Source organism: Pelmatolapia mariae, linkage group LG14 (assembly GCF_036321145.2).
Source record: "Pelmatolapia mariae isolate MD_Pm_ZW linkage group LG14, Pm_UMD_F_2, whole genome shotgun sequence".
Classification (NCBI taxonomy): Eukaryota; Metazoa; Chordata; class Actinopteri; order Cichliformes; family Cichlidae; genus Pelmatolapia; species Pelmatolapia mariae.
The window spans coordinates 38,943,209-38,966,886 of NC_086239.1; the positions used below are offsets into that span (position 1 = coordinate 38,943,209).

Here is a 23,678-nt window from a genome sequence, read left to right on the forward strand (position 1 = left end):
GCAGCTTCTGAGGAATTAAGCTTTGATGCAGCGTCACCATCGCGAGTCAGGCTTTGAATACGTCAGCTGACCTGATTTGCTAATAACCTTTTTAATTACGTTTGTGACAGCTGAATTCTTGGCACGATGCTGCTTTGCCAAAGCGTTTCGTCAGCCATGTTGGCTCCACAAGCCCACTCCCTGACCCTTGCTGCAGGTAACTGTGTTGTCTCTGTTGCCAGGGTGACGTTACTGATGACTCTGGTCCAAAAAGGGCAAACAATGACTCACCTGAAGCGTCACTTATTTCTCACCTTTAAATGTTCCTGTTAGTTTAACCGCTCCTGATTCCCGTTCAGCCAAGTGAATCAACTGACAGCGCCTAACTGTTTCCACGTAACGTACAAGAACAGCAGCTCAACCGACAATAAGTTATATGAGCATTCAAGGAAGTAATCAAATAACCAGCACTCGGACATCACACCACAAAATCAGTAAAATAACTGCGACACAGATCCACTGTGATGGAGTCACACTTGTAACACTCCAAGAAATGCTAGCTAACTTTAGCGTAGAAATAGAGTTGGATGCTAAAGGCCTTTTCAGGCATGTAGCAAACATGTTTAGACAAACTTGAGCATGCCAGGTTTGTTTAGACAGTAAAGTAGCTTGTTGTATTTAGGTAGGCAAAGTGTGTAGTTTAGACAGGGGTTACGTCTTATTAGTGGGTGATAAAAAATCACACAAACAATGAAGCTAGCAGTTAGCACAGCGTATGCTACCGCCTGTGTTAAAGGGCCATAACACCACCAAACAGCAGACGCTGTTCTCCCAGCACAACACAGACTCCAACACAAACTGCACATGAGGACAGAAACTAAATCTCTCACAGGTTTAGACAGAAACTATTTCAGAGAACACGTTAGTCGGCTAGCTTGGCTAACCATAACGTCATTGCTAGAAAGTGATAGTTAACTTTTGTTAACTGGCTCATAACACAATTTTGTGACTATTTGTTTTTTATTCAATAATTTAAAGAAAATAAAATTGGTTACAGCGTCTGCTCGTTCAGATCCAGTTTGGTATTGGACCTGGTTTGACTTCACAGAACCGCCACAGAAGATAGGACTCTGTGCAGTCCTGTGAAAAATTAAGAACACCTTCACTGCTTCCATGGGAATTAAAACCACCTCGGGTGGATTTAGGTGTGTTAACACAATTCCACAATCTTCCCACCAGTGGTCTCAGCAAAGTCACCCTATCAAACCCAAAAGCTCCATCTCAGACTATACAGGTCTCAGTTAGCATGTTAAAGGTTAAAGTTCATGACGGCACGGTTAGAGATAGAGCGAACAAATATGGCTCTTTTGTAAATCCATAAAGCACAAAACCAACATTTCGGGCACCTCACAGTCCCTGAATGGACCATGAACTCCTCTGTATGCCAGTGTGAGCCTGTCTGTCCCACAGCTAAAGCTCTGACCATGAACAGGACAATGATCCAAGCACAGCAACAGATCTCCAACAGAACGGCTGAAAAAGAAAAGAATCAAAGTGCTGCAGCGCGCAGAGAGCTGTGCATGGATAAATGCTGCACACGTCAATGAACTGAAGCAACGCTGTGAAGACCAGTGGACCAGAAGTCCTCAACAATAATGCAACAGACTCATAGAGTCACACTTTACTTTTATTTCAGGTTATTGGTGCTAAAGCAGGTTCTGTGGGCTCAGTTATTCACAGCACTGCAGACTTATAGGCTCCTGTATTTAGACTTGTGTGTCCTGCTCAAAGGGCAACAGGAAGGAAAGAAATGAGTGCTAAGATGACATCACCTCGAGCAGAGAAGGTCGTGGACTAATTAAAGGGTGATTGGTTGGGGGATGGTGGGCTTATTATTAGCATATTAGCTGCAGTGTCATTACCGTTATTAACCCAGGTGTGTTTTCTCAATGACCAAATCCTCCATCCTGAAGGGACGGATGGGTGGAACGGAGGTCGTACGACCCCAAGAGGATAAGTGGGAGAGAGCCCTGTCACCATAGCAACAGAAACACAAAGAAGATGGGGATCAACTTCGAGTTCACGGCAGGACAGAAAAACACGTCGCCGTATGACCTCATCCTAACTTTGACACGGCACTCCTGACACGAAACTGCACGCCAGCAGAGGAATGTGATTGGTTGTACTTCTGCAGCCACTTCCTGTCCAAGATGGCTTCTCTTTATTATTAATACTGTAAACATAACTGCATCAGTCAGTGTGGCAGCAGCATGTCTGACAGAAGTTTGGGTTTTGTTGTTTTTTTGTATCACTTTGTGTTTCTTTGTTGTTATTTGTGATGCAAAAGAACTACAAATTGTTTGGTTTCAGAACTATTTGTATCTTTTTTTCTTATTTTTGCGTCTCTGTTGTTACTTTTTATTGTTATTTAGTAACTATTCATGTCTCTGACGTTTGTTGTCATTTTCTCTTTGTTTGCGTCTTTGTGCTCATTTTGTTGTTGCCTTGCTACATTTTTTGACTTTGCTTTGTGTGTCTTGGTGGGAGTTTTGTCTCTTTTTGCCGTTGTTTTGCAGCAGTCGTGAACTTTATGCACAGTTTCATTTGCGGCCCATTCTCGTGTTTGCTTTCTGTTTCTTGTGCTTCCAAAGTCTGCCTCGGTGAACCTGCAGACCCGCTCAGGTTGCAGACATTTAATGTTTCTCTGGGAGAGATCTGATGTCTCGTGTGGAGTGCGATCGGAGCACACGGATGGTGCAGTTGGAGAACAGAGACTAGTCTGAATGTGTTTATTTTAAAAACTGACCTTCAGGAGGAAACTGAGAGCAGGGAGGACGGAGGGAGGCGTGATTGCTCCCAGGAGCTTTCATTAACAGGTAATGGACCTGATGATGACATCTTACACACATGATGGTGGAAAAGAAGAACAGGAAGTGATGCCACTGGAGCAGAGGCTGCTGATTGGATAGGAGATTCCCAGGCAGCTGCAATAAAACCTGATGTGTGAAGCCAGAAGAAGACACAGAAACAGAGCGAGGCAACGCAGCAGAGATCAGCTCCACACTGAAGGTACAAACATGCATGTGTGTGTGTGTGTGAGAGAGAGAGACACAGGTGTGCACAGGTGCAAATTAATGCCACTTCCCAACATTTTCTATTTAAATTTAAATTCCTTTCAGAGTCAAAGTTTTCTGCTCGCAGTTTTCTGTGAGTGAGTTGTTTGCTGCTTCTTTTGTCATCTTTGATTCTTTCTGCCAACTTTCTGTGAAACTGAAAACCTTGTGTGTGCATGATCTCATTTATGATTTCTGGCTGAGAAAACAGAGACTTGGACAGGTGAACATGCATTAAATATGTCTTTAAATCTTCACACAAGCAGCGTTTAGCACTGAAAATAAGACCTGGAGATGAACGAGAACTCTCTTCTCAGAGGAATTGTAAAAAATTTGATGCTGATGTTCAGTCTAATGCTGGGCTGCAAGAAGATTTTTGTGAATGGAAGAATTTGCAGTGTAAGAGTGTGTGTGTGTTTGTCCTCACACGTGCATGAATGAGAGAGCTGCAGCTCCTCAGCATCAGCAGCAGGTGTGAACAGGAGCATGCACAAACCTTTGTGCATCGTCAGGAATGTATGTGAGTGACGCAACATGACAACAAGTGTTTGTTTCTGCGCGTCTGCTTGCAGGGGACACTGTGTGTGTGTGTGTGTGTGTGTGTGTGTGTGTGTGTGTGTGTGTGTGTGTGTGTGTGTGTAGGAGTGTCAGTGAGTGTGCATGTGACGGTCAAAAAGGCGTTTATTTGCAGGGATGGAAAATACTAAAATTAGCCGATGTTGCTGGACAATACACTTACAGCCATCAGCCGAGCTAAAAGTGCCCCCCTCCTCATGTGTGTGTATTTAAAACCATTGTTGTGAGGACGCTTTGGTTCCTCTGAGAAGTCAGACCCGGTTTGGGGGGCCTGAAACTGTCAGACTGAGCTCTTTCTGCTGATGTCACAGATCCGTCATTAATGTCTTTGTGAAAAACCACTCTCTGTAAACAAAAGATGGACATGTGCACATGACATCACTCACTTTCAAATGCAGATCTCATTGATTATATACACAGATAAAAGGTAATGAAAGTACTATAACTCCCATAAATGGAGGAGAATGTTTCGATCACGTTAACGCTGCAGCTGAGCTGGTTTTAAATGCACTCATTACATGCTAATGCAGAAGAGAAAAGGTAAAACTGTAAGTTAGATAGTAATGTAATTACTCTGTGTTTTTGAGTTCCTTTACGCCAGTTCAGAGAAGCATTACGTTTACCTGACTGATCATTTCAGATGCAGTTCTGCTTCTGTTTGCTGCTCCCCGGCCTCCTGTCCTTCACTCTGCTCCGCTACAGCGTCGACGGCCTCAGAGTCCAACCGCAACCTGCTCGGGTCAGTGTGCGCGTGTATACACACACACACACACACACACACACACACACACACACTTCCGGCTCTCCGGGGACTAATTTGACTCCTAAAACCCATTTTCAAACAGCCCTGACCAAAAAGTCCTCACAGTGCTCTGATGTCCCCATAATGCAGAAACGTCATCACAGTTCATAGTTCGCATTGATCCACTCACACGCGTGCATGTCTTTCTATCTTTGTGAGGACCAGACGTTCGTGTTTCACCAGTGGGAAAAGGACATTTACTTTCTTTCAAATACTTCCATTCTATGCGCTTTAATGTAATCTGCGAGAAAGTACTTTTACATCATGTACTTCAGGTAAACTTTATAAGTACTTTTATTAGGCAGGATCCCGTCACACCATCACAAGGGCCAAAACAAGCAGCTCCTCCCTCGAGGGCTCGGTGCTGATATCAGATGGCGTAAGGCGGCGGGGAGGGAAAGCCGAAGCGTTTTTCTGTTTAGTCTGGATGACACGAGATCTGTCGGAGTCATCTGAGGCAGCAGGCGGACAGGAAGTGAGACACCGCTTGCTGCCGGGGCCATGGCGTGAGAGACGGGCTTCAGTGTGGAGGCGTAACGTGCAAAAACACAGTTCAATGTTTTCCATACGGAGACTCCCTCATTGAAAATAAAGATGGAGGCGGCGTCGGAGGCTTTTCACAGCATCCCCTTGATTCACGTTTTTATCAGCAGACCAAAGTTCCCAGTAATCAGGATGCATACGTGTTCACGCGTTAAAGGACAGGAAGTCCTTAAAACTGGACAGGAAACACTGGATCAGACTCATACTCCTTTCCTTGGATATCATGTACAAAACCTTCAGCTCTAAGCCTTATCCCAGGTAATTTCACACATCCTCTCATACTCGCCTAATTTTCAGTAGATAAACTTGTTACGCCTTTATCTGATCCAGCAGGTAGACCAGCCCATTTTGAGGTTTCATGCAGCCCCTCAGTCCCGCCCTGTAGGTGTGAAGGTGGGGGAGGAGCTGACGGCAAAACTGTTCCAATCGGATCACCTGATGAGGATGGAAAATGATGTCATGGAGCCAAAGAGGAAGAGGAGCTTTCCCATCAACAACGTCCCGCTGGACCGCCTGTCCATCAGCTCCATGGAAACGAAGCAGCAAGGGTCAGACAAGCAGAGGTAGTCACCTGTGAGAATACCTGAGAACACCTGAGACGCAGGGATGAGTCTAACGCCTCCATGTTCTTCTGTCTGCAGTAAGGTGGTGGATTCGCCACGGCGACGACTCAATCCACCGCCCATTGACAGAATCGGGATGGGTCGTCTGCCAAACGGCAGAGGATAGGCCACATCCCACAGCGCTCTCACTGGACAGGTGCAGAATTGCATGTGACTCATTTTCATAAAAGCATCAGTAAAAACACTAAAATGGTCGTTTATCTCTACAGATGCATGAAACCGCCAATCACCTGCTGAACCACGCCCACCTGACACCCAGACTTCACCTGGACACGCCCACCTGACACCCTCACTTCACTTGGACAGCCCAACACAAAGCATGACTGTTCAATGATGGTGCGTTCAAATGCAGCTCCGTAAAGTCGGCACACATAGAGATGAAGTGATTTCAACGACACCTGCGATTTGCTTCCATGGCAACTCGTTTTAACAAGCATTTTATTTACCTGTAAAACTTACAGGTAAATAAAACTTTTCTTTTTTAAAATACTGAATCAAGGTGAAATCTGTAATGTGAGCAAATCTCGAATTAGCAGCACCAACAAATATCCTGATGTGTGAGATTAAATATACTTATTAGTTTCCACCAATGAGAAGCTTTGATTTCAGATTTATTAAGAATTAAATATGTTACAACTTCGAAATCTGAATTTGGATAAAATCAGAGCCTGATCTCAGAAAGATCAAATCATCAGAATCGAGCAACTTTGAGTTTAATAAGAATAATTTGGATGTTTTGAGTTTTTTCATTTATAAATTTTTCCATCTTTTTGATTCTTTGCATTTAATATATAATTAAAAAAATTAAAGGTTAGAGTTTGAACATTTTAACCTCATTAGGATTAGCGTTAGGGAACGATAATGCTGCAGTTTTCCGAGTGTCACCTGAATGCACCATCGCCGGCTCCTCCTGCTGTTGGGACCCTGACTGGAGGCGTTGTTGCCTCGACTGCCCTCGCAATCGTCCGACACCAATCGAGTTTCGTCCTCGCACGTTTGTCTCAGAGTTGTGCAGCAGGACTGTGTTTCCACAGCAACGGCACATTTCTACTGCGACCGTAAACAGTGGATAAAGCTACTGTTACGTCACCTCAAAGTCATGAGATTAGCATTTTCATCATCAACACCTTAGTCGCAAAGCAGACTTCCTGTTCAATATGACCCAAGATGAGTGACTGAGTCCATCAGCAGCAAAGTGTTTACAGAGGTCAAACTTCTACAGCACTAGAAGTCTTTTTGCAACTGCAGCAGTCGCCACCTGGTGGCTTTTTGATAGAATGCAGATTTAACTCTTCTGGATTAGCTTTATTTTCCTGACCAGGAAACTACGTCCATGTTTTCTACCATCTATGACTGTAACACATCTAAAGTTTGTAAACTTGAAATGAGAAAAAAAATTTAATAACAGTCCAAAAACAGGTTTAAGCGTCTGAGTGGTGCTGCAGTGGAAACAGTCCTGCTCACTGATTCTGTTCTGATGTGCTTCTTCCTGCCCGAGTTTAACTGTGCTTAATAAAAAGAAAATGACAATGAAGTTCTGAGTGTGACTGATTTCTTCTCTTTTTCAACCCCTTGAGGATTTTAGATCATGTGATAAAAGCTACAGTTCCACTAATGTCCACTAGAGGCTCCACCAGTAAGTCCCTCCCCATACTCCCAGAAATAAACATGCGTACAGCCAGGTGAGTTTCTGTTGAGTCTTTATTAAGAAAAGATCATGTGATCCAGAACAGTGCACACAGAACGGCTGGTTCACACAGTCCACGGATGATCCGGATCAATCAGAGTCCCGGCATTTCCTGTGTGAACTCATCCACCGAGGACTTCTGTACAGCTGCTATGGGAGCAGAGAAGGGAGATAATGGACCGGACTATCAGCAAAATACAAACACCTTCACATTCAGAGACGGAGAGCGCAGACGAGACTTCACCCTCAAATCCAAACCAGAGAACTTGAATGTACTCTGGACAAGAAACTCCAAAATGATCCCCTGATTACACAACACGTTCATCTTTAACCCAGCAACTCTGTCAGCATGGCAGTTTACAAAATATATATAAAAAAAAAAGAAAGAAAGAAAGAAAGAAAAAAAAAAACAAGCTAACTACTAATACAAGCTAATACCACAGAGCAATTTAGTCTAAATGTAGGCAAATGGCTTGAAGCTTACATAAGAATACAGAAGTTTAGGACAATGCTAGCTCACAGCTAACATTAGCTATTGTTAAGAACACAGCCGGTTAAATCAGATGACATTATGCTAATGTGAGCCAAAAATGCTCAAATGCTTAAAATCAACATTTTATCTGTGATGCTACCTGCAAAAATCAGTGCCTTTGTTAAATTAGCTTTACCTAAGGTCAGTGTTATCATGCTAACTTCCAAAACTGGGCTAAGAGATAAATATAAATAAAATTAGCTTCACCTCCAAACCAGCTAAGATAATAACAGTGTAATTTGCTGACAGCTAAAAATAGCTGTCACCTTTAAGGTGAAGCTAACATTAGCTAATATGATAGCCTTTATTTAATTAATTTGGGTTTTTTTTATATAGCTCAATGCTAGCTACCAAAACAGCCAGTTAATAAAGCTAAAATGGCTTTGATGTTAGTTTCACTTTGAAGCCGTCACAGTTATCTATGTTAACCATTCCTTAGAACTATTAAGGTCTATAGCATTAACTTAAATTACTGATGTCTGCATTATTGATAGCTAGAAACTATTAAGGTTTACTTTAAAACATGTGATCACTAACTCCGCCCAATGAACCGTGCATCACCACCAATTTAAAGGTGAACAACGATGTTCTACTTAAAAGAACACAAGAATGTAAAGTGACAGGGCTGATAATAATATGTGGCCATAGTTCAATATTCACTGTTAACATATAGATAAACATGAATGTTGGCTTAGAAGGCTTACAGACCTTAATAGTTTTGACATAAGGCTAACATAGCTAGCTAATATAAGCTATTGCTGCACTTTTTTTTTCTTTTTTTTTTTAGACAAAGCTAATGTAGATTGCTAACAATAACATCATAATTTTTGTTATGCTAGCTTTACAGCCAAGTCACTCAGAGCCGAGATAAAGCTAAAACAGTAAGCTATTTTTACAGATTTTATTAGCTCCGTAGCATAGCAAATGTAGATGACTGCTAACATGACTCAGCTTTTGATACGACATCATCATAAATAACAGCTTCATCTTGAAAAAATACAAACACTCGCTAACATTTTAGACTTTGAGATACAAAATGCTGCCAATATTGCCAATAATAAACAAAAAAGAAAAGAAAAGAAAATACTATGTGACGCCAGTATTTGTTAACACTGCGACTATCGCTGATTTTCAGGTCAAGCTAATCAAGCTAACTGCTAACACAAGTTAAACAATAAAGCAAATAATTAAACTGTTAGCATTAGGAAACGTTATTTTTGGATCATTTTGGAGTATTTCATGCGTTTTGTTCAGAGAACAGACAAGTTTACAGCAGATAACACATTTGGACTGAAGCCAACACGGTCTGACATCAGCCCCTTTATTCAGTAAGGCAGAGCTGGACCTGAGGAGGGCAAAGCTGCGGGTTTGTTCAGAAACAAAACAATAAAAAGTAAAAACGATAAATCCTACTGAGTTTAGAGCAGAAAAAAAATTAATCAGAGCGGCATTCGATTGCCTTCCACGCTGATTTTAACAGCGTGACCCGTCTTCGTCAGGCGCCGGATGTCAGCAAATCTACGCATCTGTTTATCAACACGGGACAAACTCTTCCTCATCGGACCCTGGAGGCAGACAGACACACAGAACAGGAAGTTATAGGATTTACATCTTGTAACCACACACTGAGGTAACAACACAAAGAGAACCGGTTTGTTTCCCACACTTCACTGCTCATGCAGGAAGATGTTTCACAAACACCTCATTCAGAGCCATCAGATGGGAAGAGACTATTCCTAAAGACCATTTACAGTTCAAAATAAGCTTTTTTGTCTCATTCTGCCCCCTCGCTCTGTGTGAAACAAGCTGCTTTAACTCCCCTCCTCCCTGAACATCTATTTGCTTCTGATTGGACAGCTTCTGGAAGCCTGCTGATGGCTGCTGCTGGACGTGTGGCTGATTCCATATCAAAGTGAAAACATTTCTTCCTCCGTGTCAGCTGACTCATTTCTACAGTAAATGTATTTTATTTAATGAAGCCATGCAAATGTTCATACAGGTACACTGTCCCACACACTGCACACCCTCTCACATGTGGAACGTTACTTCCAGTCTCTTAGTGATTATCTCTCTCTACTGCATGAGTTTGGTGTTTATTTCTTGATTTCCACCAAGATGGCGCCGAGTATGGCAGCCTCGTCGCGAGCTCCCCCAAGCAACAGCTGTTTTTTGTGTTTAATTTTACTTTTTCTTTATTTTTTCACGAGTAGCACATGTCTCCTTGTGTACGACCGACAAACCTTACTGGACATAAAAGATGGACTTTCTCATCACTTTCCGGAGTTCAAGTTTTGCAACACGGACCCTCCGTTTGCAGACCCCCCATTCATCTCACCTGAGACGCCTTTGTTCTGGGCCCGTGGAGGCCGCAAACGCCGACGCAGAGGGAGAAGATCTGGCGTTCTGGTTCGACTGAGACGGCGCACTAACAGACCACCGTTACCCAGTTTATTACTGGCTAATGTGCAGTCTCTGGAGAACAAGCTGTGCGAGCTTCGGGCACGGATCTCATTCCAGCGAGAGATGCGGGACTGCTGCGTGATCTGCCTCACAGAAACCTGGCTATCGGACAAGGTACCGGACTCCGCAATACAACTACCGGGGTTCTCTGTGCACCGCGCGGACAGGTCACAGGAGCTTACTGGGAAAAGCAGAGGCGGTGGTGTATGTTTCATGATCAACAACAGCTGGTGTGATTATGCGAACGTGCACCCGGTCAAATCTTTCTGCTCACCGGACCTGGAGTACCTGATGATTAAGTGCCGGCCATTCTGGCTACCGAGGGAATTCACAGCAGTGATTATTACGGCGGTTTACATTCCCCCACAAGCCGACACTGACCGAGCACTCAGGGAACTGTACAGCGCGATCAGCAGTGAGGAAACCGCACACCCAGAGGCGGCGTTTATCACGACCGGGGACTTTAATAAGGGTAACCTGAAGAAAGTCTCACAAAAACTCCACCAACACATCCATTTCAGCACTCGTGGAGACCGGCTTCTTGACCACTGCTACACCTCTTTCCGGGATGCATACAAAGCCCTCCCCCGCGCCCCATTCGGCCAATCAGATCACCGCTCCATCCTGCTCCTGCCCGCCTACAGGCAGAAGCTGAAACAGGAAGCTCCAACCCTGAGGGCGGTGCACCGTTGGTCGGACCAATCGGAGTCTACGCTGCGGGACTGTTTTGATCACGCGGACTGGGAAATGTTTCACGTGGCTGCTAAAGACATTGATGAGTACACAGACTCAGTCTGCGGATTCATCAGAAAATGCGTGGAAGATGTCGTCCCATCCAGAACAGTTAAATCCTTCCCAAATCAAAAACCCTGGATTAACAGAGATGTTCGCACAGCACTGGCGGCACGGAGCACCGCTTTTGCCTCCGCGAACACATCGGACTACAAACACGCACATTACCAACTCCGGAAGACGATCAAAGCAGCCAAACGTGAGTACAGGGACAAGGTGGAGCAACAGTTTGACAACCCTCGGAGTATGTGGCAGGGACTAAACACGATCACAGACTTTAGAGGGAAAACCAGCACACCGCAGACCACGGCCTCTCTGTGTGAGGATCTAAACGTTTTCTACGCTAGATTCGACACAGCGAACACCACGAGACCGGACAGTGTGCGCACCGCGGATGACGTCAGTGCGCACACTGTGTCTGAGGAGGATGTGCGGAAGTGCTTCAGGAGGGTGAACGCACGCAAAGCTACTGGTCCGGACGGGATTCCCGGCCGCGTCCTCAAGTCATGCGCGGCTCAGCTGGCTGGAGTGTTTACACACATCTTCAACCTTTCCCTCTCCCTGTCTGTAGTCCCAGCCTGCTTCAAAATGGCCACCATCGTCCCTGTACCCAAATCCTCCACCATCTCCTCATTGAACGACTGGCGACCCGTAGCCCTGACCCCCATCGTGAGCAAATGCTTCGAGAAGCTGGTCAGGGACTTCGTTTGCTCTGCACTACCCGACTCACTGGACCCTCTACAGTTCGCATACCGCCACAACAGGTCCACTGATGATGCCATAGCCCTGACACTCCATGCTGCCCTGTCACACCTGGAGAAGAGAGACACGTATGTGAGAATGCTGTTTGTAGATTACAGCTCAGCATTCAACACCATCGTTCCCTCGAAGCTGGACAGGAAACTGCAGGATCTAGGACTGAGCAGCTCCCTCTGCAGCTGGATCCTTAACTTCCTGTCTGACAGACGCCAAGTGGTCAGACTGGGCAGCACCACCTCATCCCCCATCACACTGAACACTGGTGCTCCACAGGGGTGTGTACTGAGCCCTCTCCTGTACTCACTCTACACCTACGACTGCACGGCCACTAGAAACTCCAACATCATTGTGAAGTTTGCGGACGACACTACAGTGGTGGGTCTTATTACCAACGGTGATGAGACGGCCTACAGGGAGGAGGTCAGCGCCCTGACCCACTGGTGTCAAGACAACCATCTCACCCTCAACGTCGCAAAGACAAAGGAGTTGATAGTGGACTTCCGGAGGTGCAGAGGAGTACACACCCCCATCACCATCAACGGCGCTGCTGTGGAGAGAGTGAGCAGCTTCCGCTTCCTTGGTGTACATCTGGCTGAGGATCTTACGTGGTCAGTACACATAAACAAAACAGTGAAGAAGGCGCAGCAGCGCCTCTTCTTTCTCAGGAGACTGAAGAGATTCGGCATGAGCCCCCGCATCCTCAGGACCTTCTATCGCTGTGCCATTGAGAGCATCCTCACTGGATGCATCACCACCTGGTACGGCAACAGCACCGCTCACAACCGCAAAGCTCTCCAGAGAGTAGTGCGGTGTGCTGAACGGATAATTGGAGGTGAGCTTCCCTCCCTCCAAGACATCTACAGGAAGCGGTGCCTGAGGAAAGCGGAGAGGATCATCAAGGACTCCAGTCACCCCAGCCATAAACTGTTCAGACTACTTCCATCAGGAAGGAGGTTCTGCAGCATCCGGTCCCGTACCAGCAGACTGAGAGACAGCTTTTTCCATCAGGCCATCAGACTGCTGAACACGTCATAGACACCTCACCCTCACTACTGGAACTTCAACATTATGCACTCCATACTGTATATAAATACCACTGTTTTGCACATACCAACCTCTGTATATTTTATATATCTTATTTTATTGTTTACTTTATTTCATTTGTAAAACATGTATATACATACTATATACACACTCAAACACACACACGTAGAAAAACATATTTAGTACACACATTCAGTAATGTATATACCTTTACATATTGTACATATATTTATTACTTTTTAGATTAGCCATTTTTATATTTTGCTTGTTTTACGTTATTGTATTTTGCACAACTCTGTTGCTTGTGAAGCTCGCACACAAGAATTTCACTCACATGTACTGTACCAGTGTACCTGCACATGTGATGTGACAATAAAAGTGATTTGATTTGATTTGATTTGATTTTATTAGGGTCAGAGGTGCTCGACGGCTGCAGCAGAGATGTTCATGTGTTCATACAGCAGGAAGGAAAATGATTCAACCCCGGGCACTGCGTATGAGGTCACATGACCTCTGAGTACATTAGTTTGTTAAAGTTAAGGTTTTGGCCGTTGGTTATGACACGATCAGAAGGTTTATCAGCGATTGGTCTGACGTTATGATGGAAGTCAGAGGTCTGAATGACTGAAGTGTGATCGATCGTGTGCTCTTCGCTGTGTTCAGTGAACTCTGTTTGGGGGTTGGATAACTTTGCCTCCACTGTACGTCTGCACACTGCAGGTGAGTCAGGCTCTTCACACCATGCAGACAGACTTACTGCCCCCCTGCAGGGGAGCAGGTGAGCTACAGGGGCATTCTGTTTCCCTCTATGCTGATCTTCACAGCTCCCTGTGGCCGCCCCAATTTTCTCTGCTCGGCGAAACGCCGTTTGTGCTTCTCCAGCAGGCTGATGGCCTTCTTACAGCCGCTCTACAGAGGACCAATCACAGCTCAGCTCCTGACCTGACAGCAGGTAAACTCCTTGTTCAGAGCTTTACAATCAAATAGAAGCAGAAAATAACCCGATGTCTGTTCCAGCACAAAAGTGTTTGTTTCAACTTTATTCAAACTTCAGAAAACTGACTGTTTATATAAAAGTTCTTTATTGTTATTCATATTGTTTTTTCTTTAAAAATGTGTTTGCTCTTAGAGAGGTTTAAAATATATTTGTTTAATTTTGGAATTTTGTATTTGTTATTCATTTTGTAAATCGTGATTTGTTTGACTCAATTACGAAAAAACTGAAACCAAATGTTAAACTCTGGATATTTCATAGGACTGTGCCTAAAGGGGGCGCTCTGCTGTTTAGTTGAAGTGTAGCCACGCCCCGAAGCACACGCTATTGGCCCGTGTGACGACTCACCCTGCTGGAGTCCCCCTCCACGTTCCATTTGGGTCGAACCACGTAGTCTTTGTTCGAGGGCATCGGGACTCGAGCCCGGGCGCAGAACCCGGGGTCTCCGGGCCGCAGAGCTCTGTTGGGAGCAGGCGTTCAGGTTAATGAGGGTGGAATTTAAACACGGCACAAAATTCCAGACGATAGAGGAGGAAGTTATGACACAAATCCCGCCCCCTGACCCCAGATGTCTGAGAACTTACTTCTCCTCTCCGGTCAGCTGCTTCTCCAGGTCTCTGCGAGGCGTCTGACCTCCAGAACTACAAACAGAAGAAGACGACACGAATTCAACTTCGAGTGTGAAGTAGCTCCGCCGCACCGAGGCGCCTCGCAGGTTTCTGAGTGATGTTCTTCACCGGCTGAGCCTCCATGCTGTTAGCAGCACGTCACTCCGAACGGGTTAGTCGGCGCCAAAACTTCCCGCACGGAACAAACTCAGCCCTGCCCGAGCTCCACATCATTAGGGCAGTAAAACACACACGGCTAACACTGCCGTTAGAGAAACAGCCTCCAGTCTCTGCTCTGTTTAACCCCTCTGTGCAGCAGCGCCCCCTAATGTCTACAGTGGATATTAAAACTATCAGCAGCTGTGACTGTATTAGTTTGTGTCGCAGATATGGACCGAAGCTGAAATAAGGCAGTCCTCCACTCCGGTGCAGTACCAGTTTCAACCACTGGGTGGCATCCAGTCCGCCTGAAACACGCCCAAGCTAATGTTAGCGTTTCTAAGCAGACTTAGGCTACGTTCACACTACAGGTCTTAATGCTCAATTCCAATTTTTTGATCAAATCCGATTTTTTTGTCTGCTCGTTCACACTACAAATAAAATGAGACAGCAAACGCGCTCTAGTGTGAACGCTCAAAGCGGCCCGCATGCGCAAAAGAAGACGTCACACACAACGCGCTCTGTTTAGACCCAGAGCAAACAATATTGTTTGACTGATGGCCCTTAATATAAAGACTTGTTTCGGACTTTACGTTTCCCAATTTTTGCTTTAAGTTATTTTGTTATTTACATAATAATGTAGATAACAAAATAATGATCATTACTGCTGTTTTAGAGGAGCGGTGCTTCAAAGGATAGCTGCAGATTTCTGTCAGAATCTGCCGATTATACAGTACAAATAAAATGTTCACGTTTCTCCAACGTTGTCTTCCCAACAGTTTCACTGACATCTACACTGGATGGCCAGGAAGCGTTCGCGATGTCTTCTCGGGCGCTTCTCCGGCGCTGATAATTGGCGTCTGTCTTGTGTCAGTGACGTAAAAGACGGACATGACCGTTCACACAGCAGTCACTTTCTAAAACATCGGATACGTATCGGATTCAGTAGCACATACGAAAGTGACCCAGATCGGATTTGAAAATATCGGATTTGTGCCGTTCACACTGTCATACCGTGATCGGATATGGGTCGCATAGGGTCAAAAAAAAATCGGATTTGATGCGCTTTCGCCTGCAGTGTGAACGTAGCCTTATTTTGATAGCTAGATGAGCTCAGACTGGAGGTGGTAAAAACAGAGTTACAAGAAGGGTTTGAATCAAATATAACATCTCAGCTTCAGTCATTTTCTTTAGTTGAATCACTCTGAAATAAATGCAAAGCATTCAAACCGGCCAATTCTGCTTCATCTCACAAGCTCCACTCACCTGTTTGTGAGGAGCAGCCAATCAGAAGATACTTAGAGAAGGCTTATTTTATACTGCAAATTATGCAAACAGACTCTATTAGAGTCCAAGAATGAAAAAGGAGCTGGAAATGAGCAGAACAGGTCACTTTTAAATCGTGCAGCTGCACTCATGAAGTCATTTAAGTCTCAGGGATTCATTCTGGTCACTTTGGTGCTGCTGTGGGTATCTGAGGAGTTACTAAGCTTTAGACAGAGGGATGTAAAACCTGCAGAGACGGGTTAAAGAAGGTAAACCTGGTCACTCAGTGCAACCATGCAACGTCAGGACTGAACCTGGTTGGTGGAGAAAAGACATCAGGTTCCTCTGCCCTCTCCACCTTCTGAGGCTGACTGGGGATGAGACGGAGGAAGAGGAGTGAAAGAGGAAAAACTACGCCTCACCCTAACTACGACCTTTAGAAATCATCTCACAATATTCAAAGAGAAGATCAAGAAAGGCGAAGCTTTCAAATGGGTTTCAGGTAAAGCCGTGCTGAGTGACTTTAGAGTGAACAGTGGTGGGAATGCGGCTCACAGATATAGCAAACGCACTGAGGGGGGCGGGGGGGGTTTCCACCTGTACAAAACACCTGACACACTCTGACACAAGCAGAAGATGGAGAATGAGGGTTAAACTGTTCTCAGGTGAGAGACAAACACATGACAGGAAGAGGATGCTGAAAACAGAGCAGACATCAGCCCAGGGGGGTCGGTCAGTATTGTAGCTACTGCATGGTTTGGATTACTCACTGTGGAAAAGGTCTGAAACCTAACGACCGCTAACAGTGATTCTAATAAAGTCAAATATATGAGTTAGAGTAATTTTATGAATAATGTAAATAAAACTTAAATCGCTGCAGATATGGAGCAGAAACAAGAATGTTAGTGTCATCTGGGTGACGATAGAATCAGAGGAGGTCGGACGTTGCGATCATCGATACCTTAGGCGCCGTCTCTGAGGCATCTGCTGATCCAGATCTCTCTGCTGCCGCTCCTCTCTCGTCATCCCCTTATAGTTTGACGTCAGACCGAAGATCGGCCGCGACCACTCGTCTGGAGACGAGAAAGAGTTCAGAAACCGCGGCCTCCACGGTCAGACAGAGAAACTACAGAAAAGGAGCTTGGCCTTACTGATGAGTTTGAGAGCGAGGTCTTTGTTGGCTCGAGACTCTTTGGGATGTTTGTACAGGAACATGACGGCCCGCCCGATGCCGCTGTGCTTCAGCGTCTCCTGACTCACGCTGGGCAGCTGCAGGACGAAACACACCATGAACGACTGAATCTTAGAGAGACGCAGCTGAAGAACGACGCGTCGCGTTCAGCGCTCACCTCCTGCAGTATCCTGAGCAGCTCCTCTCTGATCCTGAGAGCGGGCAGAGATTTGTCAGGAAGAGGGCTGATCCACTCTTTAATGGCCGACATCACGCCGCTGTCGATGAACGTCTCCTTCAAGTCCTGCCTGAGGGACAAACGATAAGAGTCTTCAATGCAGTCACGGAGGAGAAGGACCTGCTTTTCTTTGGTGCCCAGAGAGGCGCTGGTCTCAGCACGTTAGCCTTCAACTATAAGCTAACACGGAGCTCTTACTTCTTCAGGTGCATGACGACCTGCGGCAGCAGCATGAGCTTCTTCAGCGCTGGTTTCTTCTGGCTGTTTAGAGCTCGATCTTCCTGCAAATAAAAACAAATGCACACAGAGTCGGTGAGGATCACAGCTCAGAGTTTTGTGAGGCTTTTATTTTGATGGGGCGAGAGCGGCGTGTGCACCTCAGCAGCCTCGTTCATCTTAGTGATCATGGCGTTGACCACGTCGTCGGCGTCGCTGATGAACGTGCCTCCATCGCGGTGCCGCCTCTTCTTGCTGTTCATGGCTTTCCTCCGGGCGAGCATGATGTCGAAGTCTGACATCATGCTGGTGCTACACACACACACACACACACACACACACACTTAATAGCAGAAACAACAACGCTTGTTTAAAATCGTGTTGCTGATCAGCAGACTCACTCTAGGCCGCTGCGGTCGACGCCCTCGTCAGAGTCTGACTCCTCCTCCTCCGCCTGCACCTTCTGCTTCGCCTTGCCGTCGCCCTCCAGGTCCTCCTGGTTGAAACCCTGCAGGACGACAGTTTGTGAAATGGGAACTGCTCGCGGCTGATCTCGCTTTTGTCTTTGAACAGAGATGCGACATCGAGGCTTACCGTGAACTCCTCCTCCTCCTCATCTCCAGACTCGCCAAAGATGTCTGCGATCATCTTCCTGCAACAGAACACGCACATCAGCTCCTGGCAGCCACAGAATTAAACTCTTTATTTTTAAATTAAAACTCTGAATGTGTGTCTTATTGCAGAGGTGGTAGCTGCATCCCTCAGGCTGTCCTGTAGGGGGGGTACTGAAATGGATTTCTGATTCTTCTTTGAGTTTTCTGTGAGGTGTTTCGACATCAGCACTCACTCCTCCTGGTCTTCTCCGGAGTCGCTGTCGCTGCCAAAGAGCGCTTTCTCGTCCTTGTTCCCCGCCGCCTTCGCTCGGTCATCCTCCTCGCTCTCGCTGTCTGAGCCGAGCTCTTTCAGTTTGGCCGCCAAACTTTTATCGGGACCCCCGAAGTCGGCGTCACTGTCCGAGTTCTCGTCGTCCGACACCGCCCGGCTCCTCTTCGCCACTGAGGAGACCGTCGAGAGCGACAAATGTCACACAACAGCGCTGCTTTACCTCGCAGCATCAACTTTTACTTTCAGCAGAGAATCCCAAACAAAGATCCTGCTCCAACCGTCAGGTCTGCGTTACCTGGTTTCTCCGCCTTCTCCTCGTCCTCGTCCTCGCTGTCGGACAGGATGGCCTTCTTCCGCTTCACTGCAAACACAAAGCTCACTGGTTGCTCACACAGCATCTAAAACGTAACTGAAATATTAACAGAACCGGCAAACGTGGCAGGTGACTCTGCAGCCCACGAACGACCGTCTGACCACGAACACAACGAGCAGCTCGCCAAAGGAAAGTTTGTGAGAGAACGTGTTTACCATTACTAAAAATGATCACATGTTCTTTATTCGGTGAAGCAGGGGTGATGTCAATTCAGTGTGTGTGTCACGTATGTGTTCACTGTGGCCCTGCTGGACAGGTACACCTTACCACAGACTTGCTCCACGACAGCAGCGACGTTTACCTCACAAACCCGGACAGTGTTGGGAAAGTTACTTTGAAAAAGTAATTACTTATAGTTACTTCTTTAAAAAAGTAACTGAGTTACTATATTATCAAAGTAACTAATTACTAGGAAAAGTAACTATTGCATTACTAAAAAAACAAAACAAAAATAAACAAAAAAAGTTTAACCCTCTGGGGTCCAGAGTGCTGACTTTTGATTTCACCTTTAAAAACATCTCGCCTCGTTTCATCCTGTTCAACCTCACAACCTTACTGTTATTACTGTTATTACTCTTATTCTTTCATTTTGACACAAAACTGATCTGAAATCAGGCACAAAACATAAAATCAGAGTAGAAAAAAGTTATTTTTTACCGTAACCACCACAAACATGGTTAACGGATCATTTTCATAACTTGAAATATAAATTGTAAATTTTTAAAACCTTTGCACGTTTTGCAAACAACAAAGTTATTTGCAGCTATTTACCTAAAAATGCAGCCAAGGTGTTTTTTAATTTCCAACCATTTACAGAAAACTCAAATAAGATTTCACAAATTATTTGTGCTACTTCAAAAAAATAGTTTGTCCACTGCACGATGAAGGAGAACGCCACCTGATACCTGCAGGTGTTTCACTCCAGTGTTTACACTGTAATCTGTCTTTTTTTGGCAAAACTGTGACATTCAGCAGTCGCCTCATTGTTCTGACACACAACAAAACTACACACTCCAAACACGCTAAACGTCACAAATCTCTCACATCTCAAAACTCTCACCTCCGTCACTCCTAAAACTCCGCCTTCCTCCTAAACAACCAAATGCCATGTTGTCATATCATTTCTTGATTGGTCGACATGGTACATTTTTCCACCAATAGGAAAGGGTTTTTTCTTTTTCTTGGTGCTTTCGAGCTCTTTCCTTAGAAACACAGATTTTATGTTTCTTCTAAACATCACGATTTTATTCAGAAAAAAACATCTTGTATATTTTTAATCATAACTCGGGTTTTTCATGGCCGATCAACACAATTTAAAATCTGATATATAGTTTAAAGTCAACACTTGTTGCTATGTCATCTTAAATTGGTCATGTGATTGTTTTGCCCCGCCCCCTGGTAAACTGAAAACAGCTTCAACCGTCTGTGTTGACAATAGTAACGCGTCCACAATGTAACAGCGTTGTAACCATAGAAACAGTCATTAGCTCGATCGCTCATTAACGCCGTCACTCGGTCACTGAACCCGGAGCTGCTCGTTTACCTTCGCGTTAATTTGAATCAAACTGATCAGATCAGGAAGTCCAGGGTTTCTGGAGTAACGACATCATTTCCTGTCAGAAAACGGTTCAACTGAAGTCTGCCTGGGGGTGTGGCTTACCGCCACGCGCGTACCTGGCTTCTCGTCGTCCTCATCGCTGTCACCTCTCTGCTGCCTCTCCTCTTCCTCCTGCTGCTCCCCATCACTTCCTGCTGCAGCCTTCCTCCGCCCTTCCTCTTCCTCCTCCTCGCTGTCTGACTGCATGACCCCCTTCCACTTCTCCCCTCCTCCTTCCTCCTCCCGTTTCTCCTCCTCGTCCGAGTCTATCTGCGCCGCCTTGCGTCTGGCAGGCGTCTCTGTGTCAGAGTCACTGTCGGCGTTGGAGCGGTGCTCTGGGGACGCCGCGGCTTTGGCATCCTCGTTGTCAGAATCGCTTTCTGCAGCCGCTTTGGGCCGCTCCTCCACATCCGAGCTGCTCCCTCTCCGCTTGGGAGGCGGCGACGCCCCCTCCTCGTTGTCGGATGCTCCGCGTTTGAGCGGCGATGAGGCCTCGTTATCTGAGCCGCTCGTCCTGCGTTTTTCTGGCGACTCCTCCTCCTCCTCGGACGCGCTCATCCTGCGTTTCACTGAAGATGAGCCATCCTCATCGTCGCTGTCGGCGGGCCTCGGCGCCTCCGCCTCAGAGTCACTTTTGTCATCACGGCCCCCGGGGCCCTCGCCCTCCGAGTCGCTGTCGGCCCTGCGGCAGTCCTCATTGTCGGAGCCGCTGGCCCTGCCACCTGTCACCATGGCGTCGTCCTCGTCGTTGCTGCCCTCGTCCTGACAAAAAGAAAGAAAGTTTATCAACCCGATCACGGCGGTCTGCAGATGGTGTTAGTCACGACTTCATCTAAAAACGTTTAATGAGCAGCGATTACTGAAGGAGAAGCGACTCCGTACAGCATTTGTCATATTTACAGTCCGAACAGACCGGAGCCGCCATTATTCCAGCAAACAAACGTAACAAATACTGAAAGGTTTCTGTCAGCCGCTCTTTATGGCGATGAATCGTTCTGTATAATTTTGCGGTGAATAAAGAAAATAAGCTCCGATCTAATAAACTTTGACTTGAATGAAGTGAATATGAACTTCAGTCACTGATTCATTTTGTCTTTATGTACCAGCATTGATCACAGCAGTAAAGCTCAGAGTCTGCGTGCGTTCACCGTCTCCTTCTTCAGCTTCCTTTACAGGCTATCACATCAGATAATCCGCCTCCATCTCCTCCTCCATCACACCAACCCTCTGCTTGTCCTCCTTCACTGCATCCATCAATCTTCTCTGAGCTCTTCTTCTTCTTCTCTTCCTGCCTGGCAGCTCCATCTTCATCATCCTTTGTCCAGTATATCCACCCTCCCTCCTCTACACATGTCCAAACCAGCCTCTCTGACTCTGAGCCGCCCACCTCCTCCAGCTTGTCCAGGGAACACCAAGGTGGGAACGCAGCTGGTGTCCCGTAAAGAGGGACCAGCAAATCAAGAGCTCCACTTTTACTCTCAGCTCTCTCTTCACCACGATGTACCGGTACAGCGTCCACATCACTGCAGCTGCAGCACCAATCCATGTGTCGACCTCATGTTTTCCAGCTGTTGCAACATCTGTCTCTCTAACCTGTGACTCTTTCAGCTCCTGTACTGATCAATCACTGACATGCTGGGAAAAACAACACTCTCATAATATCATACATAGAGCGGCCGGACTCTGAACAAGCAGAAGATGATTCAAGGATGGAAACAACAACCTTCAGGTCACCAACGAGGTGCTCTAAAACCTCCTTCATCCCACACGGGTCCAAACATGGAAGATCAGCTGTCCCTGTCTGTGTAAATCCGCCTGATTTTGAAGTATGAATTTCAGGCACTACTTAAAATGCAAAGACGACATGAAACGGCTCAGATTAAATGTTTGAAAACTGATGATGTCAATGAATTATCTGCAGACTCAATGAGATGAATTCTGACCTCAGACCGGCGCCCGGCGCTCCTCATCTCCTCGCCATCTGATGCTGGGTGTTCATCCTGAACCGGCGTGCCGCCTCCATCATCTGCAAGAACACATCCGGAACATTCATGTTAAATTCAGTCCTTTTTAAAAGCATTTATAGGAGCTGCAAGAAGTATGCAGTAACTTTACCAAGCTGCCAAAGTAAAACTGAATAAAAACTACACAACAGCTCTCTCTGCATTCCCTTCGATAAACTGCCTTTCAAAAAAATAATCGTGCTTTTCAAGGATCATGGCTTATTAGGACTGGATAGAACATATGACAGCAGCAGTGAGATGTAGAAGATTACACTACAGTCACATCAGAATATCCACAGTTTTGTACATTAACGATCAAACAGGCTACAGCTTAGGAAACGTTTCTAGTGTTAAAAAGTCATCAGCTGGGCTGTAAACAGCTCAAAAACAAACACCTGGATCCTCTGCAGCTACTCGCCAAACTTCACTTTAAAAGTGACTAATTTTAGGCTCGTGGCTAACCGCGTGACAAAAACATCATAAAGTCCACCTACATGAGCAGACTTCATCTTTAAGGCTTTCGTATTGATTCGGCTCTCATTGGGGTATCGTGTCTAACCGGTTATATTGATTATGAAACGTTTGTTATGTAATCAGGCCAACAAACACTGATGGTTTAGCTTGGCTAGGTGGAAGGCCGCTTTCTGCCGGGTTAGTGTTGGATGGCTCCGCTGGTTTCTTCCACGGATATAACGTTCAAATATCACCGCGTGTTTCACTCTTTTGGAGGTAAATGTGACGGAGAGCTCAGGAGATGTTTGCCAGCCGGTCGTGACGCTAAACCGGGACATGTTTGCTGGAAACTGGCGCCGATGCTGTCGCTAACCCCGAAACACAAACAACGATCCCTCCGCGTGATCACAACCCACCTCTGCATCATGTTTATCGAGGACGCGTTCATGGTGCTCGGATTCAGTTAGTACGTAGCTACTACAGTTGGTGAGTACTGTCCTGTTAGTCATTTAAATAGGAAACAAAGCAGAAGCGTTACCGGAGCGGTTCCCGGACATTAGATCGTCCTCCTCTCCGTCCATTTCCCCGACGAAGAAAGCTTTGAGTTTGAGCTTGAGGGCGGAAACCCCCCTCTGTCCGCTGGAAGAAATAAACCTGAACGAAGTAACAACGGTCTGAGGAAGATTACACCCACAGCTAGCCTCTGTTAGCCCACATAGCCAAAATGGTGACTACCTGCATCATATGAGCATGCGCAGAGGGATCGGTCGCTTCCTAATGACGTAAACTGTCTTTTTTTGGAAAA

General features: G+C 45.9%; 2 protein-coding genes across 4 annotated transcripts; one reads left to right on the forward strand and one right to left on the reverse strand.

Moving 5' to 3' along the window:
* The first annotated feature begins 2,994 nt into the window (after positions 1–2,994).
* ostn (osteocrin) lies at positions 2,995–6,065 on the forward strand. Of its 2 annotated transcripts, none has more exons than XM_063494308.1 (5): positions 2,995–3,048; positions 4,309–4,407; positions 5,344–5,576; positions 5,655–5,772; positions 5,846–6,065. In XM_063494308.1, the coding sequence occupies exons 2-4, from the start codon at positions 4,309–4,311 to the stop codon at positions 5,740–5,742; spliced, it is 420 nt and encodes a 139-aa protein (XP_063350378.1). In that variant the 5' UTR covers positions 2,995–3,048; the 3' UTR covers positions 5,743–5,772; positions 5,846–6,065. The 2 variants fall into 2 exon arrangements, with proteins under 2 accessions (XP_063350378.1, XP_063350379.1); XM_063494309.1 differs by having other exon boundaries at positions 5,347–5,576.
* Positions 6,066–7,319: 1,254 nt separating this feature from the next.
* On the reverse strand, positions 7,320–23,593 carry LOC134641729 (protein IWS1 homolog). Of its 2 annotated transcripts, XM_063494253.1 has the most exons (16): positions 23,412–23,593; positions 22,361–22,443; positions 20,910–21,179; positions 20,495–20,870; positions 18,743–18,808; positions 18,410–18,617; positions 18,157–18,214; positions 17,964–18,070; positions 17,724–17,874; positions 17,545–17,627; positions 17,287–17,416; positions 17,089–17,206; positions 16,899–17,010; positions 14,489–14,545; positions 14,253–14,364; positions 7,320–9,420 (listed from the first exon to the last, which is right to left on the reverse strand). In XM_063494253.1, exons 1-16 carry the CDS (start codon positions 23,452–23,454, stop codon positions 9,295–9,297), a joined length of 2,100 nt encoding a protein of 699 aa, XP_063350323.1. In that variant the 5' UTR covers positions 23,455–23,593; the 3' UTR covers positions 7,320–9,294. The 2 variants fall into 2 exon arrangements, with proteins under 2 accessions (XP_063350323.1, XP_063350322.1); XM_063494252.1 differs by having other exon boundaries at positions 20,495–21,179.
* Between the last annotated feature and the right edge of the window lie 85 nt (positions 23,594–23,678).